At 51.1% G+C, this 24430-nt stretch overlaps 1 protein-coding gene across 1 annotated transcript; it reads right to left on the bottom strand.

Annotated features, from left to right (window-relative positions):
• Positions 1-551: 551 nt before the first annotated feature.
• Positions 552-16748, bottom strand: LOC120942588 (putative inhibitor of apoptosis). The gene is made up of 4 exons (XM_040355567.1): positions 16678-16748; positions 11755-12036; positions 6105-6171; positions 552-1088 (listed from the first exon to the last, which is right to left on the bottom strand). The coding sequence occupies exons 1-4, from the start codon at positions 16682-16684 to the stop codon at positions 833-835; spliced, it is 612 nt and encodes a 203-aa protein (XP_040211501.1). The 5' UTR covers positions 16685-16748; the 3' UTR covers positions 552-832.
• Positions 16749-24430: the final 7682 nt, after the last annotated feature.

Genomic DNA, 24430 nt, shown 5'->3' on the forward strand with positions numbered 1-24430 from the left:
GATATCCATTAGATCTGACAGGCGTAAGGCTCTTACGCTGTCAGATCTTAAATACAATTTTTTTTTCCGCCGCTAGGTGTCGCCTACGTCGTTTTCCCCGTCGTCTATGCAAATTAGCTATTTACGCGAAATTCCCGAACGTACGCGCGGTCGACGCAGTGAAGTTACGACGTTTCTGTATCTTTTGCGACGCGTAAAGTTGCCCCTGCTATATGAGGGGCAACCAATGTTAAGTATTGCCGTCGTTCCCGCGTCGAAATGTAAAAATTTACGTCGTTTGCGTAAGTCGTCCGTGAATGCCGCTGGACGCCATTTACGTTAACGTTGAAACCAATGACGTCCTTGCGACGTCATTTAGCGCAATGCACGTCGGGAAATTTAAGGGAGGGCGCATGCGCAGTACGATCGACGCGGGAGCGCGCCTAATTTAAATGATCCACGCCCCCTACCCGGATCATTTGAATTAGGCGGGCTTGCGCCGGAGGATTTACGCTATGCCGCCGCAACTTTACAGGCAAGTGCTTTGTGAATCAAGCACTTTCCCGTAAAACTTGCGGCGGCGTAACGTAAATGAGATACGTTACGCCCGCATAGTTTTACGCCCAGATATACGAGAATCTGGCCCAAAGGCTTTAAATAGTTGGAGCGCCAAGTATTAGAATGCATGAAGGTAAAAAGCCATTTAGTCAGTAGAAGCTCTTCAAGCCTGAAGTGTGAGGGCAACTCCACCGCAAGTGAGTATTGTTGTTCCCCCCGGAGATGGGCTTTACTGTATCTGATTGGGTCCCGCAGGGGGATCTGTTCACCTATAGACCCCCCCGGACCTCATGTATTAGGAGTGCTGGCCGGGCTGAGCTCTATAGGCCTCCACTAACTCACACAGGCCCCAGTTCTTGTTCAGCTCCGGCCTGTTGGGGTAGGTCCTTGCGCACAGAGGACAGGAGGCCACGCGTGGATGCTGGTTCTGCCACGTCCTGGTGATACAACCCATACAGTAGCTATGGCCACACGGCAGAGACACCGGATCCGTATAGAGTTCCATGCACACGCAGCAGGTCAGGGCATCGGTCATGTTACTGGAGGCCGCCCTGGAGAAGAACATCAGAAACAAAAAAGGTAAAATTCACATAATTTTATTATATTTACAACTAATAGATTCAACCCCCCCCTCCCCCTCCCCAACCATGGCCTGACATTCTAATAAATGGCCAGTTGGGGGCGTCCCTGTTTAAACATCCTTGTGTACAGTGTGCATGCACGGGTGCTCATAATGACTGTAATCACACTGGGGTAGATTCAGGTACATTTGCGCTTTTTTTGCGGAGGCGCAGGGCAACGTTTTTGCCCTGCGCCCCCGCAAATTTACTGCGCTGCCCTTGATTCACGGAGCAGTAGCTCCGTAAATTGCGTGGGCGCGCCGGCAAAATGCCCGGCGTAAGCACGCGCAATTTAAATGATCCCGTAGGGGGCGGGAATCATTTAAAATTAGGCGCGTTCCCGCGCCGATTGTAGAGCGCATGCTCCGTCGGGAAACTTTCCCGACGTGCATTGCGGCAAATGACGTTGCAAGGACGTCATTTGCTTCAAAGTGAACGTGAATGGCGTCCAGCGCCATTCATTAATCACTTACGCATACTACGTAAATTTTAAATTTCGCGAAGCGGGAACGACGGGTATACGTAACATTGGCTGCCCCTGCTAATAGCAGGGGCAGCCTTGCGCGAAAACCGCCGTACGGAAATTACGTAAACTGCGTACGCAAGGCTCGCGTAACGTTGTGAATCGGCGTTAGTATGCAATTTGCATACCATACGCTGAGCACAACGGGAACGCCACCTAGCGGCCATCGCAAGAATGCAGCCTAAGATATGCGGGCATAAGAGCCTTATGCCGCGCATATCTTAGGCTGCAGTCGGCGTAACGAGGTTCCTGAATCAGGAGCATTCGTTACGCCGGGCAAGTAAGCAATTGCGCCTGTGTAACTATGGTTACACAGGCGCAATTGCTTCTTGAATCCAGGCCACTGTCATTAGACAGCAAAGATCACAGAGCCAATCAGAGTGGCTCTGTACCTTGTGATCGCTGTGAGCCAACAACAGCAACTACAGGTGTAAACAATGTAATAGTAAACAAACACCAGCTCTACCCTTCCTCTCTTAGGCCTCATACACACAATAGATTAAACAGAGGACAATGGTCTGATGGACCGTTTTCATCGGTCAAAAACGATAGTTTGTGGGCCCCATAGGTTATTTAACCATCGGTTAAAAAAAAAAGACAACTTGCTTTAAATTTAGATTCCTAACCGATAGATCAAAACCGATCGTTAGTAGGCACAACCATCGGTTCAAAATCCACGCATGCTTAGAATCCAGTCGACGCATGCTTGGAAGCATTGAACTTCGTTTTTTTCATCACGTCGTTGTGTTTTACGTCACCGCGTTCTGACGCGATCGGTTATTTAACCGATGGTGTGTGGGCGCGACGGACCATCAGTCAGCTTCATCGGCTTTAGAGCCCTTTCACACTGGGGCGGTAGCATTAAAGTGCCGCTAGTTTTAGCAGCGCTTTACCGCTATTATAGTGGCCCAATGACCGACAGGCACCCACGATCGCTCATGACAGAGCAAGAACCGGGATCTGTGTGTGTAAACACACAAATCCCAGTTCTGTCAGGGGAGAGGAGACAGATCGTGTGTTCCTACTAAGTAGGAACAACAATCTGTCTCCTCCTCTAGTCAGCCACATTTCCCCCCACAGTTAGAACACATCTAGGGAACACAGTTAACCCCTTGATCGCCCACTGGTGTTAACCCCTTCCCTGACAATCACATTTACACAGCAGTCCCGCTGATCGCCGCCATTACTAGTAAAAAAAATAAAATAATAAAAATGCCATAAATCTATCCCCTATTTTGTACACGCTATAACTTTTGCGCAAACCAATCAATAAACACCTGTAGGCCCAGATTCACAAAGCACTTACGCCAACGTATAACACGTTACGCCGATGTAAGTGCAAAATGTGCGCCGGCGTATGTGTGCGGCAGACCCACAAACCAACATGCGCCTAAAAACAGGCTACACCCCGCCGACGTACCTTGCACACGCCAGCGTAGGGTGGGCGCACATATGGGCTGGGCGCATGGTGCTGCTCCCATTGATTAGCCATTCAAACATGCAAATGAGGGAAATACGCCGATTCACGAACGTGCGTGTGCCCGGCTACGCGAGATGCGTGTAAGTTATTCCCCATAAATGAGGTGCAACCCGGCAGCAGACATGCACAGGTCTGCACCAGGGAACACAACCGGTGTATTGTGCGTTGGACGTGTGTCTGGCTGGGCGTACGTTATGTTCACGGCGTACGCAGTGATCCGGCGTAGCTTAGGCAGTTGTGCCGGCGTGGTTGTGAACAGGCGCAGGGGGGTGCTGTGCATGCGTCCACGTCACGGCGCATGCGCAGTTCGTGATACGTACCTGTCTGGCGCTCTGCCCATCATTTGCATGGGGTGACGCCTCATTTGCATGGGTTCACGCCCACTTCCACCTACGCCGGCGTGCGCCTTCGAAACCCACGCCACGCTGGCGCAGCATTGGGAGCACTGGCTTGCTGAATGCAATGCTTGCCTCTCTGCGCTATGTTGGCGTAGCGTACAGTGTTTGCTCTACAGCGGCGTAATGTGCGCCCTGCTCTCTGTGAATCTGGGCCATTGTGTTTTTTTTACCAAAAATATGAAGAAGAATACGTATCGGCCCAAACTGATGAAGAATTTTTTGTTTTGTTTTTTGGATATTTATTACAGCAAAAAGCACAAAATATTGTGTTTTTTTCAAAATTGTCGCTCTTTTTTTTGTTTATAGCGCAAAAAATAAAAACCGTAGAGGTGATCAAATACCACCAAAACAAAAGCTCTATTTGTGGGGGGAAAAAAGGACGTCAATTTGTTTGGGTACAACGTCGCACGACCGCGCAATTGTCAATTAAAGCGACGCAGTGCCGAATCGCAAAAAATGGCCTGGTCAGGAGGGGGGGTGGGTAAATTCTTCCGGGGCTGAAGTGGTTAAGTTGGATACCAATCTGTGTTTAACGGTTCTCTTGATTTAGACGATGCAGCTCCTTTGTATATCCACTGGGTGGTGCACTGAAATCTCTAACACATATAGGGAGAAAGAGAGCGCGCGGCTGCCCTAGTGTGATAACGTTTATTCAGTTAAAATCTTGTATAAAAACGAAAAGTTGCACTCACAAGCCGAGACTTGATCATCGCAATTACACCAACATGTGCGCCTCCTCTCCCGGCAAATGACGGAGCACCAAGACTCGACGAGCGGGGATGGATGTTGTAAAATCCTAGCTGCAGCGTCCCGCTGAACAGTACAAGAAGCCGCGCATGCGCCCAGACCAGCATGTTGGTGCAATTGCGATTATCAAGTCTCCGCTTGTGAGTGCAACTTTTTTTTTTATACAAGATTTTAATAGAATTAACGTGCACGAGTTTAGTCAGGACTAAACCTAAATACAGCACTGCTTATATGTGTTACATAAAAATATTCCATAGATTGCAGAGGAGATAACTTTTGCGCAAACCAATCAATATACACTTATTGGGATTTTTTTTACCAAAAATATGTAGCGGAATACATATTGGCCTAAATGGATGAAGAAATTTGATTTTTGACATTTTTTTTTTATTGGATGTGTTTTATAGCAGAAATGTTGTCGCTCTTTTTTTGTCTATAGCACAAACAATAAAAAAAACGCAGAGTCAGGAGGGGGGTAAACCTTCCAGAGCTGAAGTGGTTAAACTTTTTAATGCTTTTTAACCACTTCCCGCCCGGCTTATAGCCGATTTACGTCCGGAAAGTGGTTTTGAAATCCTGACTGGACGTCCATGGACGTCCTGCACGATTTCATGCCGCGCGCGCCCGTGGGGGCGCGCAGAGCGGCGATCGGTGATGAGGGGTGTCAGTCTGACACCCTGCATCTCCGATCTCGGTAAAGAGCATCCGGTGGAGGCACTTTACCACGTGATCAGCTGTGTCCAATCACGGCTGATCACGATGTAAACAGGAAGAGCCGTTGATGGCTCTTACTCAATCGCGTCTGACAGACGCGAGTAGAGGAGAGCCAATCGGCGGCTCTCCTGACAGGGGGGGTTTGCGCTGATTGTTTATCAACGCAGCCCCCCCTCGGATCACCACACTGGACCACCAGGGATGCCCACCCTGGACCAGGGAAGGGCAAAAAAAAAAAAAAAAAAAGTCTGGAAAAAAAAGATGCCAATCAGTGCCCACAAATGGGCACTGACTGGCAACATGGGAATCAGTGCCGCCCCAAAGTGTCCATCAGTGCCACCCCACAGTGTCCATCAGTGCCACCCCACAGTGCCCATCAGTGCCACCCACAGTGCCCATCCATGCCCAGTGCCCACCTATCAGTGCCCATCTGTGCCACCCATAAGTATCCATCAGTGCCACCCATAATTGCCGCCCATGAGTGCCCATCTGTGCCACCTATGAAAGCCCAGTGCCGCCTATGTGTGCCCATCAGTGCCGCCTATGTGTGCCCATCAGTGCTGCCTATGTGTGCCCATCAGTGCCGTCTATGTGTGCCCATCAGTGCCGCCTATGAGTGCCCATCAGCGCCGCATACCAGCGCCGCCAATCAGTGCCACCTCATCTGTGCCCGTCAGTACTACCTCATCGATGTCTATCAGTGCAATCTCATCGGTGCCCATCAGTGCCGCCATATCAGTGCCCGTAATTGAAAGAGAAAACTTACTTATTTACCAAAAAATAACAGAAAAAAAATAAAAACGTAATTTTTTTTCAAAATTTTCAGTCTTTTTTTAGTTGTTGCGCAAAAAAAAAAAAAAAAGGAAGAGGTGATCTAATACCGCCAAAAGAAAGCTCTATTTGTGGGGAAAAAAGGACGCCAATTTTGTTTGGGTACAGTGTAGCATGACCGCGCAATTGTCATTCAAAGTGCGACAGCGCTGAAAGCTGAAAATTGGCTTGGGCGGGAAGGTGCGTAAGTGCCCCCCGGTATGGAAGTGGTTAATGGACTTTGCTGGTTACGATTCAAAGAGGGACATAGTTACCCTTCATCTTCGGCACGCTGCACCGGCCTCCTCGGTGGTCTTGTTTCCGGAACATTTGGAACAACTCCTGAGAGAGAGAAAAAAAAAAAAGATCTATTTTTTACAAAGCGTCCCACGCGCTTCTTCTCTGGGACAGAAGATACATTTATATTTATAATGAAGACGGCAAAGTGGGGATTATACAGTGTCACAGCAGGGCGCCCACAGTTTCGTACACCCGCATCGCTGGAACCTGGGACAGGCGAGTGTCCGATTAACATGCTTACCGCACTGTTTTTATGGATGTTTTAAAAAACGTATCCATTACTTCTGACTCACTTCCTGGTCATGACACAGAAAGGAGTTGACCAGCTTACAGTAGATGATGCAGGGTGTGTGCTAATGAGGTCAGCCAACTCCTTCCTGTGTCATGACCTATAGTCTGACCAGGAAAAAAGACAGTGTTTTGAAATACTCAGAGCAGCCCATCTGGCACCAACAACCAGTGGCGGTGCGTCCATAGTGTGCGCAGGAGCGCCACCCCCTCTCTCCTGCACCCATCAATTAACAATACATAGATTCATGCATTGCTATGTATTGTTGCCACTGCCGCCCGCTATTCAGGTGTCCGGCCCCCTGTTGAGCGCCGGCCATCTGAAAAACGGCGGTGGGCATGTTTTGGAAGTGCCTGATTAGAGCGAGATGCTCTAACAGGCTTCCCGATTAGAGGCTGCAGGCTCTAATCGGCTTCCAAATGGTTAACCAGAGGGCGCACAGGCTGTATTTGAGGGGGCAAACTGGCTGCATTTGAGTGGGGAAAATGGCAGCATTTGAGGGGGAAAACTGGCTGTATTTGAGGGGGAAAACTGGCTGCATTTGAGGGGGAAAACTGGCTGTGTGTGAGGGGGCAAACTGGCTGTGTGTGAGGGGGCAAACTGGCTGCATTTTAGGGGGCAAACTGGCTGCATTTGAGGGAACAAACTGGCTGAATTTGAGGGGACAAACTGGCTGTGTGTGAGGGGGCAAACTGGCTGCGTGTGAGGGGGCAAACTGGCTGCGTGTGAGGGGGCAAACTGGCTGCGTGTGAGGGGGCAAACTGGCGGCATTTGAGGGGGAAAACTGGCGGCATTTGAGGGTGAAAACTGGTGGCATTTGAGGGTGAAAACTGGTGGCATTTGAGGGGGAAAACTGGCGGCATTTGAGGGGGAAAACTGGCTGCATTTGAGGGGGACAAACTGGCTGCATTTGTGGGGGCAAACTGGCTGCATATGAGGGGACAAACTGGCTGCATTTGAGGGGGAAAAACTGGCTGTGTGTGAGGGGGCAAACTGGCTGTGTGTGAGGGGGAAAAACTGGCTGCATTTGAGGGGGAAAAACTGGCTGCATTTGAGGGGGAAAACTGGCTGCATTTGAGGGGACAAACTGGCTGCATTTGAGGGGACAATCTGGCTGCATTTGAGGGGACAAACTGGCTGTATTTAAGGGACAAACTGGCGGCGTTTGAGGGGGCAAACTGGCTGCATTTGAGGGGGCAAACTGGCTGCATTTGAGGGAACAAACTGGCTGTGTGTGAGGGGGAAAACTGGCTGCATTTGAGGGGACAAACTGGCTGTGTGTGAGGGGGCAAACTGGCTGAATTTGAGGGGACAAACTGGCTGTATTTGAGGGGACAAACTGGCTGTATTTGAGGGAACAAACTGGCTGAATTTGAGGGAACAAACTGGCTGTATTTGAGGGGACAAACTGGCTGTATTTGAGGGAACAAACTGGCTGCATTTGAGGGGGCAAACTGGCTGCATTTGAGGGAACAAACTGGCTGTGTGTGAGAGGGCAAACTAGCTGCATTTGAGGGAACAAACTGGCTGTATTTGAGGGGACAAACTGGCTGTATTTGAGGGGACAAACTGGCTGTATTTGAGGGGACAAACTGGCTGTATTTGAGGGGACAAACTGGCTGCATTTGAGGGGACAAACTGGCTGTATTTGAGGGGAAAACTGGCGGCATTTGAGGGGACAAACTGGCTACATTTGAGGGGACAAACTGGCTGCATTTGAGGGGGCAAACTGGCTGTGTGTGAGGGGGCAAACTGGCTGTATTTGAGGGGGCAAGCTGGCGGCATTTGAGGGGGCAAACTGGCTGCATTTTAGGGGGCAAACTGGCTGCATTTGAGGGGGCAAACTGGCTGCATTTGAGGGGGCAAACTGGCTGTGTGTGAGGGGGCAAACTGGCTGCATTTTAGGGGGCAAACTGGCTGAATTTGAGGGGGCAAAATGGCGGCATTTGAGGGGGAAAACTGGCTGCATTTAAGGGGGCAAACTGGCTGTATTTGAGTGGGGAAAATGGCAGCATTTGAGGGGGAAAACTGTCTGCATTTAAGGGGGCAAACTGGCTGTATTTAAGGGGACAAACTGGCTGCATTTGAGGGGACAAACTGGCTGCATTTGAGGGGAAAACTGGCTGCATTTGATTGGACAAACTGGTGGCATTTGAGGGGGAAAACTGGCTGCATTTGAGTGGGGAAAATGGCGGCATTTGAGGGGGAAAACTGTCTGCATTTAAGGGGGCAAACTGGCTGTATTTAAGGGGACAAACTGGCTGCATTTGAGTGGGGAAAATGGCAGCATTTGAGGGGGAAAACTGTCTGCATTTAAGGGGGCAAACTGGCTGTATTTAAGGGGACAAACTGGCTGCATTTGAGGGGACAAACTGGCTGCATTTGAGGGGAAAACTGGCTGCATTTGATTGGACAAACTGGTGGCATTTGAGGGGGAAAACTGGCTGCATTTGAGTGGGGAAAATGGCGGCATTTGAGGGGGAAAACTGGCTGTATTTGAGGGGGAAAACTGGCTGCATTTGAGGGGACAAACTGGCTGTGTGTGAGGGGGCAAACTGGCTGTGTGTGAGGGGGCAAACTGGCTGTGTGTGAGGGGGCAAACTGGCTGTGTGTGAGGGGGCAAACTGGCTGCGTGTGAGGGGGCAAACTGGCTGCGTGTGAGGGGGCAAACTGGCTGCGTGTGAGGGGGCAAACTGGCTGCATTTGAGGGGGCAAACTGGCGGCATTTGAGGGGAAAAACTGGCGGCATTTGAGGGGGAAAACTGGTGGCATTTGAGGGGGAAAACTGGCGGCATTTGAGGGGACAAACTGGCTGCATTTGAGGGGACAAACTGGCTGCATTTGAGGGGACAAACTGGCTGCATTTGAGGGGACAAACTGGCTGCATTTGAGGGGGGAAACTGGCTGCATTTGAGGGGACAAACTGGCTGCATTTGAGGGGACAAACTGGCTGCATTTGAGGGGACAAACTGGCTGCATTTGAGGGGACAAACTGGCTGTATTTGAGGGGGGAAACTGGCTGCATTTGAGGGGACAAACTGGCTGTATTTGAGGGGAAAACTGGCGGCATTTGAGGGGACAAACTGGCTACATTTGAGGGGACAAACTGGCTGCATTTGAGGGGACAAACTGGCTGTATTTGAGGGGAAAACTGGCGGCATTTGAGGGGAAAACTGGCGGCATTTGAGGGGACAAACTGGCTACATTTGAGGGGACAAACTGGCTGCATTTGAGGGGACAAACTGGCTGCATTTGAGGGGACAAACTGGCTGCATTTGAGGGGAAAACTGGCTCCATTTGATTGGACAAACTGGCGGCATTTGAGGGGGAAACTGGCAGCATTTGAGGGGGAAACTGGCGGCAATTGATGTTTTGTTTTTTCAGTTTGTTTGCGCCCCCCCCAAAAAAAAGTTTGGAGAACCAACCGCCACTGCCAACAACCACGCTACTTCAAAGCCACTTAAATCCCCTTTCTTCCCCATTCTGATGCTCGGCTTAAACTTCAGCAAGTCGTCTTCACCATGCCTAGATGCCGAAATGCCTTGAGTTGCTGCCATACGATTGGTTGGTTAACAATTTGTTTTACCAAGCAATTGAACAGATGTACCTAATAAAGTGGCCAGTGAGCGTGTATACCTCCACCCACCACGAGTCACTGCCATATTTATATATCCATTATATATATGTGTGTGTGTGTATATATATATATATATATATATATATATATATATATATATACACACACACACACACACACACACACACACACACACATACGCATACAGTGAAACCTTGGATTGCGAGTAACACGATTTTTTTAAAATCCTGACTTGGTTTGCAAAACGAGCAAAGTTCAAGTCACATTGGTGTGCAGTACCGCGTTTGGCCTGAGGTGGGGGGGTGCGAGTGCTTTGAATTGCGAGCATTCTCTTGGAACGGATTATGCTCGTAATCCGAGGTTCCACTGTGTGTATATATATATATACACACACACACACATATATCGTGTGTACACTACTTTCGAGATCCGATCACGACAGTTCATCCGATATTATTAGATCGCACAGGCACGAAAATGTTCCTCGTACGATGCCAGATCGTACGATTTTTGTTAAGTCAGTATAGTCGTTTTCCGAAAATACAACACATGACATCACTTTTTTTTTTCTGTCGTACGAGAATTTTTGTGACTTTAGTAACCTGTTCAATTTCTACTTGCGACTATTAAGCGAAAAAAGTCGTACGATCTGATGTACGATATTCTGATCGTGTGTGCGGGGCATTAGAAATCGGTTTTGTTTCTAGTCATAATATTTAACCACTTAAGGACCGCCTCCTGCACATATACGTCGGCAGAATGGCATAACTGGGCACAAGTACGTACAGGTACGTCCTCTGTAAGTGCCCAGCCGTGGGTCGCAGGCGTGCCCGCGACCCGGTCCGAAGCTCCGTGACCGTGACCCGCGGACCCGATCGCCGGTGGAGTCCCGCAAAAGGGTCCCCGGAGCTGAAGAACGGGAGAGCTGTGTGTTAAGACAGCTTCCCCGTTCTTCACTGTGGCGCCGTCATTGATCGTGTGTTCCCTTTTATAGGGAAACACAATCAATGACGTCACACGTCCAGCCCCGCCCCCCTACAGTTAGAAACACAAATGAGGTCACACTTAACCCCTTCAGCGCCCCCTTGTGGTTAACTCCCAAACTGCAACTGTCATTTTCACAGTAAACAATGCATTTTTAATGCACTTTTTGCTGTGAAAATGACAATGGTCCCAAAAATGTGTCAAAATTGTCCGAAGTGTCCGCCGTAATGTCGCAGTCACGTAAAAAAATCGATGATCGCCGCCATTAGTAGTAAAAAAAAAAAAAATTATAAAAATGAAATAAAACTATCCTCTATTTTGTAAATGCTATAAATTTTGCGTAAACCAATCGATAAACGCTTATTGCGTTATTTTTTACCAAAAATAGGTAGAAGAATACGTATCGGCCTAAACTGAGGAAAACATTTTTGTTTAAATATATTTTTGGGGGATATTTATTATGGCAAAAAGTAAAAAATATTCATTTTTTTCAAAATTGCTGCTCTATTTTTGTTTATAGCGCAAAAAATTAAAACCGCAGAGGTGATCAAATACCACCAAAAGAAAGCTCTATTTGTGGGGAAAAAGGACGCCAATTTTGTTTGGGAGCCACGTCGCACAACCGCGCAATTGTCAGTTAAAGCGACGCAGTGCCGAATTGCAAAAACTGGCCCGGTCCTTTAGCTGCCTAAAGGTCCGGGGCTTAAGTGGTTAAAGTGAGAAAAAAAACGACCCAACTTCTTAAGCAACTTACTGGGACTTTGCGGTAATCCCTCTGAGCTTTCCAGGGCATTGATAAGCGGTCCGTTATTTTTCTTCAATATATTATATAATATGTCCTTGGAGCGCATGTCCCAGTTTCTGATATATCGGAAGACCTGCCTCATCTTTTCCTGGGATATTGGTTTGCTGCGCACAACGTCGTACTCTTCATCTGTTATTAACCGGTGATGGAGAAGACCGTCCAGCATGGGATCCACCAGGTACACCTTGCTTATCAGATCCTCCCTGTGGCGATCAACAAAATGTGTTCTGCCTGTCAAAAGAACAAACATAATTATATGAACATTTCCTATCACCCCCTTTTTGAAAGATAAAGGGGCAGATTCTCGTAGATCGCCGCATCTATGCGGCGGGCGTAACGTATCTCATTTACGTTACGCCGCCGCAAGTTTTACGGGCAAGTGCTTGATTCACAAAGCACTTGCCTGTAAAGTTGCGGCGGCGTAGCGTAAATCCCCCCGGCGCAAGCCCGCCTAATTCAAATAATCCGGGTAGCGGGCGTGGAGCATTTAAATTAGGCGCGTTCCCGCGCCGAACAAACTGCGCATGCGCCGTCCCTAAAATTTCCCGACGTGCATTGCGCTAAATAGGCATGTGCAAAAGGGAAAATTTCGTTTCGTTTCATTTTAATTCGTTATTTAATTAATTTCGTTAAGTTAGGTTCGTTACATGTGTTAAATTCGTTTTCGGAACTCGTTCGTTTTCGACCGAATTTCAAAAAATCCGGTCGAATTCGAAAGTATTTCGACTGGATTCGACAACAAATAGTCTCTTTTCAAATATATTTTCGAAATTCGATCGGAATTCGAAAAAAAAAAAAAATCGAATTCCAAATCGAAAACCCGCGGACGAAATTCGAAAAAATAAAAAAAATCGAATTCCGATCGAATTTCGTCCGCGGGTTTTCGATTCGGAATCGAAAACGTTCGTTCGGATATGGTAAATTCATTAATATTGCAATTCGGGAATTCGTATGCATCCGAATGTCCGAATAATGAAAAATTTGTCCGAATTTAGATTCGGAACGAAACGAAATGCACATGCCTAGCGCTAAATGACGTGGCAAGGACGTCATTGGTTTCGACCTGAACGTAATTGACGTCCAGCCCTATTCACGGACGAGTTACGCAAACGGCGTTAAATTTCAAAATTTCGACGCGGGAACGACGGCCATACTTAACATAGGATACGCCACCTAGGGGGCATGTTTATCTTTACACCGCATATCTCTTACGGAAACGGCGTATCTTTGCTGCGGCGGGCAATCGTACGTTCGCGAATCGGCGTAACTACTCATTAGCATATTCTACGCCGACCTCAATGGACGCGCCACCTAGCGGCCAGCGTAAATATTGCACCCTAAGATACGACGGCGCAGGCCGTCGTATCTTAGGCATGTTTAAGTGTATCTCCGTTTGAGAATACATTTAGACATACGACGGGCTTAGATTCGGAGTTACGTCGGCGTATCTACTGATACGCCGGCGTAACTCTTTGTGAATCTGGCCCACTGCCTCCTGTGGGCAGATCAACTTGTATATATATGTCCCCTGTAAGATGTAGTATTGTGGGCGGCAAAGTCCGCCGCCACGAGCTCCGTGAGTCCGACCGCGGGTCCCGCGATCGTCTCACGGGGAGGAAGAACGGGGAGATGCTGATGTAAACAAGGTCTTTCCCCATTCTTCCTCCTGACGAGAACACTGATCACAGCTGTGATCGGGAGCAGCGATCAGTGTCGCGTCACACATAGCCCACCCCCCCCCTACAGTTAGAAGCACTCCCTAGGACACACTTAACCCCTTCAGCGCCCCCTACTGGTTACCCCTTCGCTGCCAGTGTCATTTTTACAGTAATCGCTGCAATTTTATAGCACTTATCGCAATGACAATGGTCTCAGAATAGCGTCAAAAGTGTCCGATATAATGTCACAGTCACGATATAAATCGCCGATCGCCGCCATTACCAATAAAAAATATATATATATATTAATGAAAATGACATAAAACTATCCCCTATTTTGTAAACGCCATAACTTTTGCACAAACCAATCGATAAACGCTTATTGCGATTTGTTTACCAAAAATAGGTAGAAGAATACGTATCGGACTAAACTGAGGAAAAAAATGTTTTTATATATATTTTTGGGGGATATTTATTACAGCAAAAAGTAAAAAATATAGAATTTTTTTCAAAAGTGTCGCTCTATTTTTGTTTATAGCGCAAAAAATAAAAACCGCAAAGGTGATCAAATACCACCAAAAGAAAGCTCTATTTGTGGGGAAAAAAGGACGTCAATTTTGATTGGGAGCCACGTCGCACGACCGCGAAATTGTCAGTTAAAGCGACGCAGTGCCGAATCGCAAAAAGTGCTCTGGTCTTTGGCCAGCCAAATGGTCCGGGGTTTAAGTGTTAACCACTTCCATACCAGGTACTTACGCAGCTTCCCGCCCAAGCCAATTTTCAGCTTTCAGCACTGTCGCACTTTGAATGGCAATTGCGCGGTCATGCTACACTGTACCCAAACAAAATTGGCGTCCTTTTTTCCCCACAAATAGAGCTTTCTTTTGGTGGTATTCGATCACCTCTGCGATTTTTTTTTTTTGCGCAACAACTAAAAAAAGGCTGAAAATTTGGAAAAAAAATTACGTTTTTATTTTTTTCTGTTAATTTTTTTGTAAATAAGTTTTCTCTTTCAATTACGGGCACTGATATGGCGGCACTAATGGGCACCGATGAGATGGCACTGATGGACATCGATGAGGTAGTACTGACGGGCACAGATGAGGTGGCACTGATTGGCGGCGCTGGTATGCGACACTGATGGGCACACATAGGCGGCACTGATGGGCACACATAGGCGGCACTGATGGGCACACATAGGCGGCACTGATGGGCACACATAGGCGGCACTGATGGGCACACATAGGCGGCACTGATGGGCGGCACTGGGCACTCATAGGCGGCACAGATGGGCACTCATGGGCGGCACTGATGGATACTTATGGGTGGCACAGATGGGCACTGATAGGTGGGCACTGGGCATGGATGGGCACTGTGGGGTGGCACTGGGGTGGCACTGATGGACACTGGGGTGGCGCTGATGGACACTGGGGTGGCGCTGATGGACACTGGGGTGGCAGCACAGATTTTTGCCAGGTTGCCAGTCAGTGCCCATTTGTGGGCACTGACTGGCATCTTTTTTTTTTTCTTTATGCTTTTTTTTTTTTTTTTTCTGTCATTTTTTTTTTCTGTCATTTTTTTTTTTTTTGCCCACCCTGGTGCTCCAGGGTGGGCATCCCTGGTGGTCCAGTGTGGCGATCCGAGGGGGGGCTGCGCTGATAAACAATCAGCGCTAACCCCCCCTGTCAGGAGAGCCGCCGATCGGCTATCCTCTACTCGCGTCTGTCAGACGCGAGTGAGGAAGAGCCATCGGCGGCTCTTCCTGTTTACATCGTGATCAGCCGTGGTTGGACACGGCTGATCACGTGGTAAAGAGTCTCCGAGATCGGAGATGCAGGGTGTCAGACTGACACCCCGCATCACCGATCGCCGCGATGCGCGCCCCCACAGGCGCGCGCGGCATGAAATCCTGCAGGACGTTCTAGAACGTCCTGTCAGGATTTCATAACCACTTCCCGGACGTAAATCGGCCATAGGCCGGGCGGGAAGTGGTTAAGGACCGCTCTCTTTTTGACACTTGTTGTTTACAAGTTTTTTTTTTTTGCTAAAAAAATTACTTAGAACCCCTAGAACATATATGATTTTTTCAGACACCCTAGAGAATAAAATGGCGGCCGTTGCAATACTTTCTGTCAAACCGTATTTGCACAGCGGCCTTACAAGCGCACTTTTTTGGGAAAAAATGTACTTTTAAGACAAAAATAAGACAACAGTAAAGTTAGTCTAATTTTTTTCTATATTGTGAAAAAATATATTTACGCCATGTAAATGGATACCCAACATGTCACGGTTCATAATTGCGACCGCTCGTGGAATGGCGACAAACTTTGACCCTTAAAAATGTCTACAGGTTACATGTTTTCAGTTACAGAGGAGGTCTAGGGCTAGAATTATTGCTCTCGCTCTAACAATCGCGGCAATACCTCACATGTGTGGGTTGAACACGTTTTTTTCACATGTGGCCGCGACTTACGTATGCGCGTTCTGTGCGCAAGCTCAGCTGGACAGGGAGGGCGCTTTAAATTTTTTTATAATTTTCTCTTATTTAAATTAACTTTTTATTTTTACACTGTACTTTAAAAAAAAAAAAAAACATTTGGGTCACTTTCTTTCGTATTACAAGGGATGTAAACATCCCTTCTAATAGAAAAAAAAAAAAAGTATGACAGGTCCTCTTTAATATGAGATTTGGGGTCAAAAAGACTTCACATCTCGTATTTACACTAAAATGCAATAAAAAAAAAATGAAATAGTTTTTGCAAAAAAGATTAAAAAAATTCCCCTTTAAGACCATTGGCCGAAAGTGACATTTGACGACGCTTCCGCCATTCAATGTTATGGAGCCGAGCGGGGGCCATCTTTCCCGCACTCGGCTCCATGTCTGTCGAGTGGAGGACGCGATCTACTGACAGCTCTGGTGAGCGGCGGAGATGACCGGAACGCAGCGGGAGCGCCCCAATTAAAGTGATCTTGTGGCGAATCCACCACGGAGACCACTTTTATCTGAAAGCCAGCCGCTCGCCGTTGTTGAAAATGCCGGGGTTATGGCGGCTAGCTGCTGCCAGAAAAAAGGTATTTAACGTCAAAGTAGCGACCTACAATGACGCCGATTTGCGCTGTACCTTCCCCGGATGACATCACAGATCTGATCTCTCCCAGGATAATTCAGCCTATGAAATGCACAATCATTCAGGAACAGTCATTGTAAACCTACCAGCCATGGGTCACCTAGGGACAGGATACTGTGCAAGAAGAACAGGAAACCGTCTCCAAACCGAAAGCATGGGAAGGGGGCGGAGACCAGGGCAGGTTAACTATTTCACTGCCTGACAACCAGCAACAGTCTGGATGACACAACCCGGGTGGGATGTAGGAGGAGCTTTAGGATCACAAATCACCATCATCAGAAAATTCTACACATAACGTTCTCTACGAGTCGAAGTAACACCAGTTTGTAGCCTTAACCCCTTGCCTCCTGGGCACTTATACCCCCCTCTTCCTGCCCAGGCCAATGTTCAGCATTCAGCGCTCTTGCACTTTGAATGACAATTGCGCAGTCATCCACACAAATAAAGCTTTCTTTTGGTGGTATTTAATCTCTGCTGAGTTTTTAAATTTTTTGCTAAATAAATGAATAAAGACCGAAAATGTAAAAAAACTAAAAATCGTTTTCATAGTTTGTTTTAAAAAATGTTGGAAACAGGTAATTTTCCTCCTTCACTGATAGGCACTGATAAGCGGCACTGATAGATGGCACTGATGGACACTGATAGACTGTACTGATGGGTATTGATAGGCACTGATGAGGCGGCACTGATGGGCACTGGTATGTGACACTGAAAGGTGACACTGATGAAGAGGCACTGATTGGCACTTATAGGTGACACTGATGAGGCAGCACAGATAGGCAGTGATAGGCAATGATGAGGCGGCACTGATAAGCGGCACTGATAGATGCCACTGATAGGCACTGATAAACAGCACTGATGAGTATTGATAGACACTGATGAAGCAGCACTGATGGGCACTGATAGGTGACACTGATGAGGCAGCACTGATGGGCATTGATAGGTGACACTGATGAGGAGGCACTGATAGGTGACAATGATGAGGAGGCACTGATAGGTGGCACTGATAGGTGACAATGATGAGGCAGCCCAGATGGGCATTGATAGGCAATGATGAGGCGGCACTGATAGATGGCACTGATGGGCATTGATAGACAGCACTGATGAGTATTGATAGGCACTGGTGGGAACTGGTAGGTGACACTGATGAGGCAGCACTGATGGGCACTGATAGGTGACACTGGTGGGCACTGTAAGAACTGCACTGATAATCAGGACACTGGGCCCTGATGTACATTTTTTGGTAAACCATAGAAGATGAGGCTATGAGGCTGGAGCCACAACGCCGTCACTCCTGCGCATGCCTGCGGGAGCCACCGGTCACGACACAGGGATCTATGAAAGAATGGCACGGGTGACCATTCCTTCAGAGAGCATGTGCCAGTCATGTCACTGGCTGCATGTAATGTAAATATCTCCTAAATGGTGCAAGTTCAGGAGATATTTACACTACCTATAGGTAACAGCCAGTAACAAAAGGTTTACTTCCTCTTTATCAAGGTCTGCAGGCACAGGAACAGGAGGGTTTGGCCGGTCACATGACTGCTGCGATTGGCCACACAGTGGTCAAATGTTCAAAAGCTGGTCCTGCCAACTCCCACTCATTAGTATGGACCAAGAGCTGTCCTTGGCAGCTCAGTTACTATGCTGGGCGTATGTAGTGAGAGGAAATGTTATCATTTTTACATTTCGAGACAAGAAAATTACAAGGGGACACCCGGATTTGAACCAGGGACCTCTCGATCTGCAGTCGAATGCTCCCCCCCCACAATTGTCATTAGTACAGTGACAGTGCATATTTTTAGTACTGATCACAGATCACTGGTCCCCAAAAAAGTGTCACTTTCCGAAAAAGTGTCAGCTATCCGAATCGTCCACCACAATATTATTAGGCCGTTATAAGTTACTGATCGCCACCATTACTAGTAAAAAAAACAAAAAAAACATAGTTTGTAGACTCTATAACTTTTGCGCAAACCAATCAATATACAATTATTGGTATTTTTTTTTCTACCAGAAATATGTAGCAGGAAAAACAGCCACACCTCTGCTCCGTGTACAGAGAGCCCTGTGTTGTTAGTTTATCGTTGGTAAACACAGGACTCTGTGCTGTGATTCGCTATGGGAGTATGGGAGGACCGTGTCATTGAGGGGTGAGTGTGGGGGGACCTTGCCGTGGAGGGCTGAGTATGGGAGGACCGTGTCATTGAGGGGTGAGTGCGGGGGGACCTTGCAGTGGAGGGGTGAGTGCGGGGGGGACCTTGCCATGGAGGGGTGAGTGCGGGGGGACCTTGCAGTGGATGGGTGAGTGTGGGGGGACCTTGCCATGGAGGGGTGAGTGTGGGGGGACCTTGCCGTGGAGGGGTGAGTGTGGGGGGACCTTGCAGTGGAGGGGTGAGTGTGGGGGGACCGTGCCACGAAAGGGTGAGTGCGGGGGGACCGTGCCGTGAAGGGGTGAGTATGGGAGGACCGTGTCATGGAGGGGTGAGTGTGGGGGACCTTGCCGTGGAGGGGTGAGTGCGGGGGGACCTTGCCGTGAAGGGCCTTTCAGTGGAGGGGTGAGTGTGGGGGGACCTTGCAGTGGAGGGGTGAGTGTGGGGGACCTTGCAGTGGAGGGGTGAGTGTGGGGGGACCTTGCCGTGGAGGGGTGAGTGCGGGGGGACCTTGCCGTGAAGGACCTTGCAGTGGAGGGGTGAGTGTGGGGGGACCTTGCCGTGGAGGGGTGAGTACGGGGGGACCTTGCCATGGAGGGGTGAGTGTGGGGGGACCTTGCCGTGGAGGGGTGAGTGTGGGGGGACCTTGCCGTGGAGGGGTGAGTGCGGGGGGGACCTTGCCGTGGAGGGGTGAGTGCGGGGGGACCTTGCCGTGAAGGGGTGAGTGTGGGGGGACCTTGCAGTGGAGGGGTGAGTGTGGGGGGACCTTGCAGTGGAGGGGTGAGTGTGGGGGGACCTTGCAGTGGAGGGGTGAGTGTGGGGGACCTTGCAGTGGAGGGGTGAGTGTGGGGGGACCTTGCAGTGGAGGGGTGAGTGTGGGGGGACCTTGCAGTGGAGGGGTGAGTGTGGGGGACCTTGCAGTGGAGGGGTGAGTGTGGGGGGACCTTGCCGTGGAGGGGTGAGTGCGGGGGGACCTTGCCGTGGAGGGGTGAGTGTGGGGGACCTTGCAGTGGAGGGGTGAGTGTGGGGGACCTTGCCGTGGAGGGGTGAGTGCGGGGGGACCTTGCCGTGAAGGGCCTTTCAGTGGAGGGGTGAGTGTGGGGGGACCTTGCAGTGGAGGGGTGAGTGTGGGGGGACCTTGCAGTGGAGGGGTGAGTGTGGGGGGACCTTGCCGTGGAGGGGTGAGTGCGGGGGGACCTTGCCGTGAAGGACCTTGCAGTGGAGGGGTGAGTGTGGGGGGACCTTGCCGTGGAGGGGTGAGTACGGGGGGACCTTGCCATGGAGGGGTGAGTGTGGGGGGACCTTGCCGTGGAGGGGTGAGTGTGGGGGGACCTTGCCGTGGAGGGGTGAGTGTGGGGGGACCTTGCCGTGGAGGGGTGAGTGCGGGGGGGACCTTGCCGTGGAGGGGTGAGTGCGGGGGGACCTTGCCGTGAAGGGGTGAGTGTGGGGGGACCTTGCAGTGGAGGGGTGAGTGTGGGGGGACCTTGCAGTGGAGGGGTGAGTGTGGGGGGACCTTGCAGTCTAGGGGTGAGTGTGGGGGACCTTGCAGTGGAGGGGTGAGTGTGGGGGGACCTTGCAGTGGAGGGGTGAGTGTGGGGGGACCTTGCAGTGGAGGGGTGAGTGTGGGGGACCTTGCAGTGGAGGGGTGAGTGTGGGGGGACCTTGCCGTGGAGGGGTGAGTGCGGGGGGACCTTGCCGTGGAGGGGTGAGTGTGGGGGACCTTGCAGTGGAGGGGTGAGTGTGGGGGGACCTTGCCGTGGAGGGGTGAGTGCGGGGGGACCTTGCCGTGAAGGACCTTGCAGTGGAGGGGTGAGTGTGGGGGGACCTTGCCGTGGAGGGGTGAGTGCGGGGGGACCTTGCCGTGAAGGACCTTGCAGTGGAGGGGTGAGTGTGGGGGACCTTGCCGTGTGGAGGGGTGAGTGTGGGAGGACCTTGCCGTGGAGGGGTGAGTGCGGGGAGACCTTGCCGTGGAGGGGTGAGTGCGGGGGGACTTTGCCGTGGAGGGGTGAGTATGGGAGGACCTTGCCGTGGAGGGGTGAGTGCGGGGGGACTTTGCCGTGGAGGGGTGAGTATGGGAGGACCTTGCCGTGGAGGGGTGAGTGTGGGGGACCTTGCAGTGGAGGGGTGAGTGTGGGGGGACCTTGCCGTGGAGGGGTGAGTGTGGGGGACCTTGCCGTGGAGGGGTGAGTGTGGGGCACCTTGCAGTGGAGGGGTGAGTGTGGGGGGACCTTGCAGTGGAGGGGTGAGTGTGGGGGGACCTTGCAGTGGAGGGGTGAGTGTGGGGGGACCTTGCAGTGGAGGGGTGAGTGTGGGGGACCTTGCAGTGGAGGGGTGAGTGTGGGGGGACCTTGCCGTGGAGGGGTGAGTGCGGGGGGACCTTGCAGTGGAGGGGTGAGTGTGGGGGGACCTTGCAGTGGAGGGGTGAGTGTGGGGGGACCTTGCAGTGGAGGGGTGAGTGTGGGGGACCTTGCCGTGGAGGGGTGAGTGTGGGGGGACCTTGCCGTGGAGGGGTGAGTGCGGGGGGACCTTGCCGTGAAGGACCTTGCAGTGGAGGGGTGAGTGTGGGGGACCTTGCCGTGTGGAGGGGTGAGTGTGGGAGGACCTTGCCGTGGAGGGGTGAGTGCGGGGAGACCTTGCAGTGGAGGGGTGAGTGTGGGGGGACCTTGCCGTGGAGGGGTGAGTGCGGGGGGACTTTGCCGTGGAGGGGTGAGTATGGGAGGACCTTGCCGTGGAGGGGTGAGTGTGGGGGACCTTGCAGTGGAGGGGTGAGTGTGGGGGGACCTTGCCGTGGAGGGGTGAGTGTGGGGGACCTTGCAGTGGAGGGGTGAGTGTGGGGGACCTTGCAGTGGAGGGGTGAGTGTGGGGGGACCTTGCCGTGGAGGGGTGAGTGTGGGGGACCTTGCAGTGGAGGGGTGAGTGTGGGGGGACCTTGCCGTGGAGGGGTGAGTGTGGGGGACCTTGCAGTGGAGGGGTGAGTGTGGGGGGACCTTGCAGTGGAGGGGTGAGTGTGGGGGGACCTTGCCGTGGAGGGGTGAGTGCGGGGGGACCTTGCCGTGAAGGACCTTGCAGTGGAGGGGTGAGTGTGGGGGACCTTGCCGTGTGGAGGGGTGAGTGTGGGAGGACCTTGCCGTGGAGGGGTGAGTGCGGGGAGACCTTGCAGTGGAGGGGTGAGTGTGGGGGGACCTTGCCGTGGAGGGGTGAGTGCGGGGGGACTTTGCCGTGGAGGGGTGAGTATGGGAGGACCTTGCCGTGGAGGGGTGAGTGTGGGGGACCTTGCAGTGGAGGGGTGAGTGTGGGGGGACCTTGCCGTGGAGGGGTGAGTGTGGGGGACCTTGCCGTGGGGGGTGAGTGTGGGGGGACCTTGCAGTGGAGGGGTGAGTGTGGGGGGACCTTGCCGTGGAGGGGTGAGTGTGGGGGACCTTGCAGTGGAGGGGTGAGTGTGGGGGGACCTTGCCGTGGAGGGGTGAGTGTGGGGGAGCTTGCAGTGGAGGGGTGAGTGTGGGGGGACCTTGCCGTGGAGGGGTGAGTGTGGGGGACCTTGCCGTGGAGGGGTGAGTGTGGGGCACCTTGCAGTGGAGGGGTGAGTGTGGGGCACCTTGCAGTGGAGGGGTGAGTGTGGGGGACCTTGCAGTGGAGGGGTGAGTGTGGGGGGACCTTGCCGTGGAGGGGTGAGTGCGGGGGGACCTTGCCGTGGAGGGGTGAGTGTGGGGGGACCTTGCCGTGGAGGGGTGAGTGTGGGAGGACCTTGCCGTGGAGGGGTGAGTGTGGGAGGACCTTGCCGTGGAGGGGTGAGTGCGGGGGGACCTTGCCGTGGAGGGGTGAGTGCGGGGGGACCTTGCCGTGGAGGGGTGAGTGTGGGAGGACCTTGCCGTGGAGGGGTGAGTGCGGGGGGACCTTGCCGTGGAGGGGTGAGTGTGGGAGGACCTTGCCGTGGAGGGGTGAGTGCGGGGGGACCGTAACGTGGAGGGGTGAGTGTGGGGGACCTTGCAGTGGAGGGGTGAGTGTGGGGGGACCTTGCCGTGGAGGGGTGAGTATGGGAGGACCTTGTCGTGAAGGGATGAGTGCGGGAGGACCTTGCCGTGGAGGGGTGAGTGTGGGAGGACCTTGCCGTGGAGGGGTGAGTGCGGAGGGAACGGGATTCGATCCAGCGACCCTTTTTGCTGCTAGATTAATTGATTCTGCAGGGAAACCCTCACATTTCGATGCAAAGGTACCCAACACGTTCCAGGGACACCGGGATTTAGATGGGGGGGGGCCTCCTGATCTGCAATTTTTTGGGGGGTTTTAACTTATCTCCAGACTCAAAAATGTGTGCAAAAATTTCTCTGGCAGGAAACGGGTTGAAGATATTTTTAAAATACAAACTCTTTTCTCAGTTATAGCGGAGTTCCACCCTAAAAAAATAAAAATATACAAAAATCCTACAAAAAAAATTGAAAAAATAAATAATGTTTTACTCACTAGAAAAGGCTGTTGCTATGCGGAAGTTCCTAATCTGCCTCTTCCCATACCGCGGCAGGTCTTCTTCCTCGTCCTCCCTGCGGTGTCTTCTAGGGGAATGGGCCGCGCTGCCTTCTGGTAACTGTATGTATCACAGAGAGCAGCCGCCCATTCTCAAAGCGCCGTGAGACTCGCGCATATGCGCAGTAGGAAACGGGAAGTAAAGCCGCAAGGCTACCTTAGTGAGGATGGAGGCGCCGGGAGCTGCCTGGATCAAGGGATCGCCCTCGGACAGGTAAGTGTGCTTATTAAAAGTCAGCAGCCACTGTGTTTGTAGCTGCTGACTTTAAAAAAAAAATCACGAGTGGAATCCCCCTTTAAGTAACAATCTCTCAGACTCTTCTGTGTCCAGAGACTTCCTCTCCACACTTCTTCATTCAACTCAAAGCAGCTACATTGGCCTAGATTCAAGAAGCAATTGCGTCTGCGTAACCATAGTAACGCAGCGCAATTGCTTACTTGCGCCGGGGTTACGAATGCTGCTGATTCAGGAACCTTGTTACGCCGACTGCAGCCTAAGATATGACTAGCATAAGGCTCTTATGCCCGCATATCTTAGGCTGCATTCTTACGTTGGCCGCTAGGTGGCGTTCCCATTGTGGTCAGCGTATAGTATGCAAATTTGCATACTAACGCCGATTCACAACGTTACGCGAGCCCCGCGTACGCAGTTTAGGTCGTTTCCGTCCGTCGGGTTTCGCGTAAGGCTGCCCCTTCTAATAGCAGGGGCAGCCAATGTTACGTATACCCGTCGTTCCCGCGTCGCGACGTTTGAATTTTACGTCGTTTGCGTAAGTGAATCGTGAATGGCGCTGGACGCCATTCACGTTCACTTTGAAGCAAATGCATTTGCCGCAATGCACGTCGGGAAAGTTTCCCGAGGGAGCATGCGCCCTACGCTCGGCGCGGGAACGTGCCTAATTTAAATGATTCCCGCCCCCTACGGGATCATTTAAATTGCGCGCGCTTACGCCGGGCATTTTGCCAGAGCGCCCACGCAATTTACGGAGCTACTGCTCCGTGAATCGAGGGTAGCGTAGATAATTTGCGGGGGCGCAGGGCAAAAACGCCTACGTAAAAACTGCGCAAATCTTACTGAATCTACCCCATTATTTATTTTGTATTTGTTTCTGCTTAAAATGTATTACAATGAAACATCTTCATTTAAATACAACTAAAATTATGA

Source organism: Rana temporaria, chromosome 6, assembly GCF_905171775.1.
Source record: "Rana temporaria chromosome 6, aRanTem1.1, whole genome shotgun sequence".
In the NCBI taxonomy this organism is placed as follows: Eukaryota; Metazoa; Chordata; class Amphibia; order Anura; family Ranidae; genus Rana; species Rana temporaria.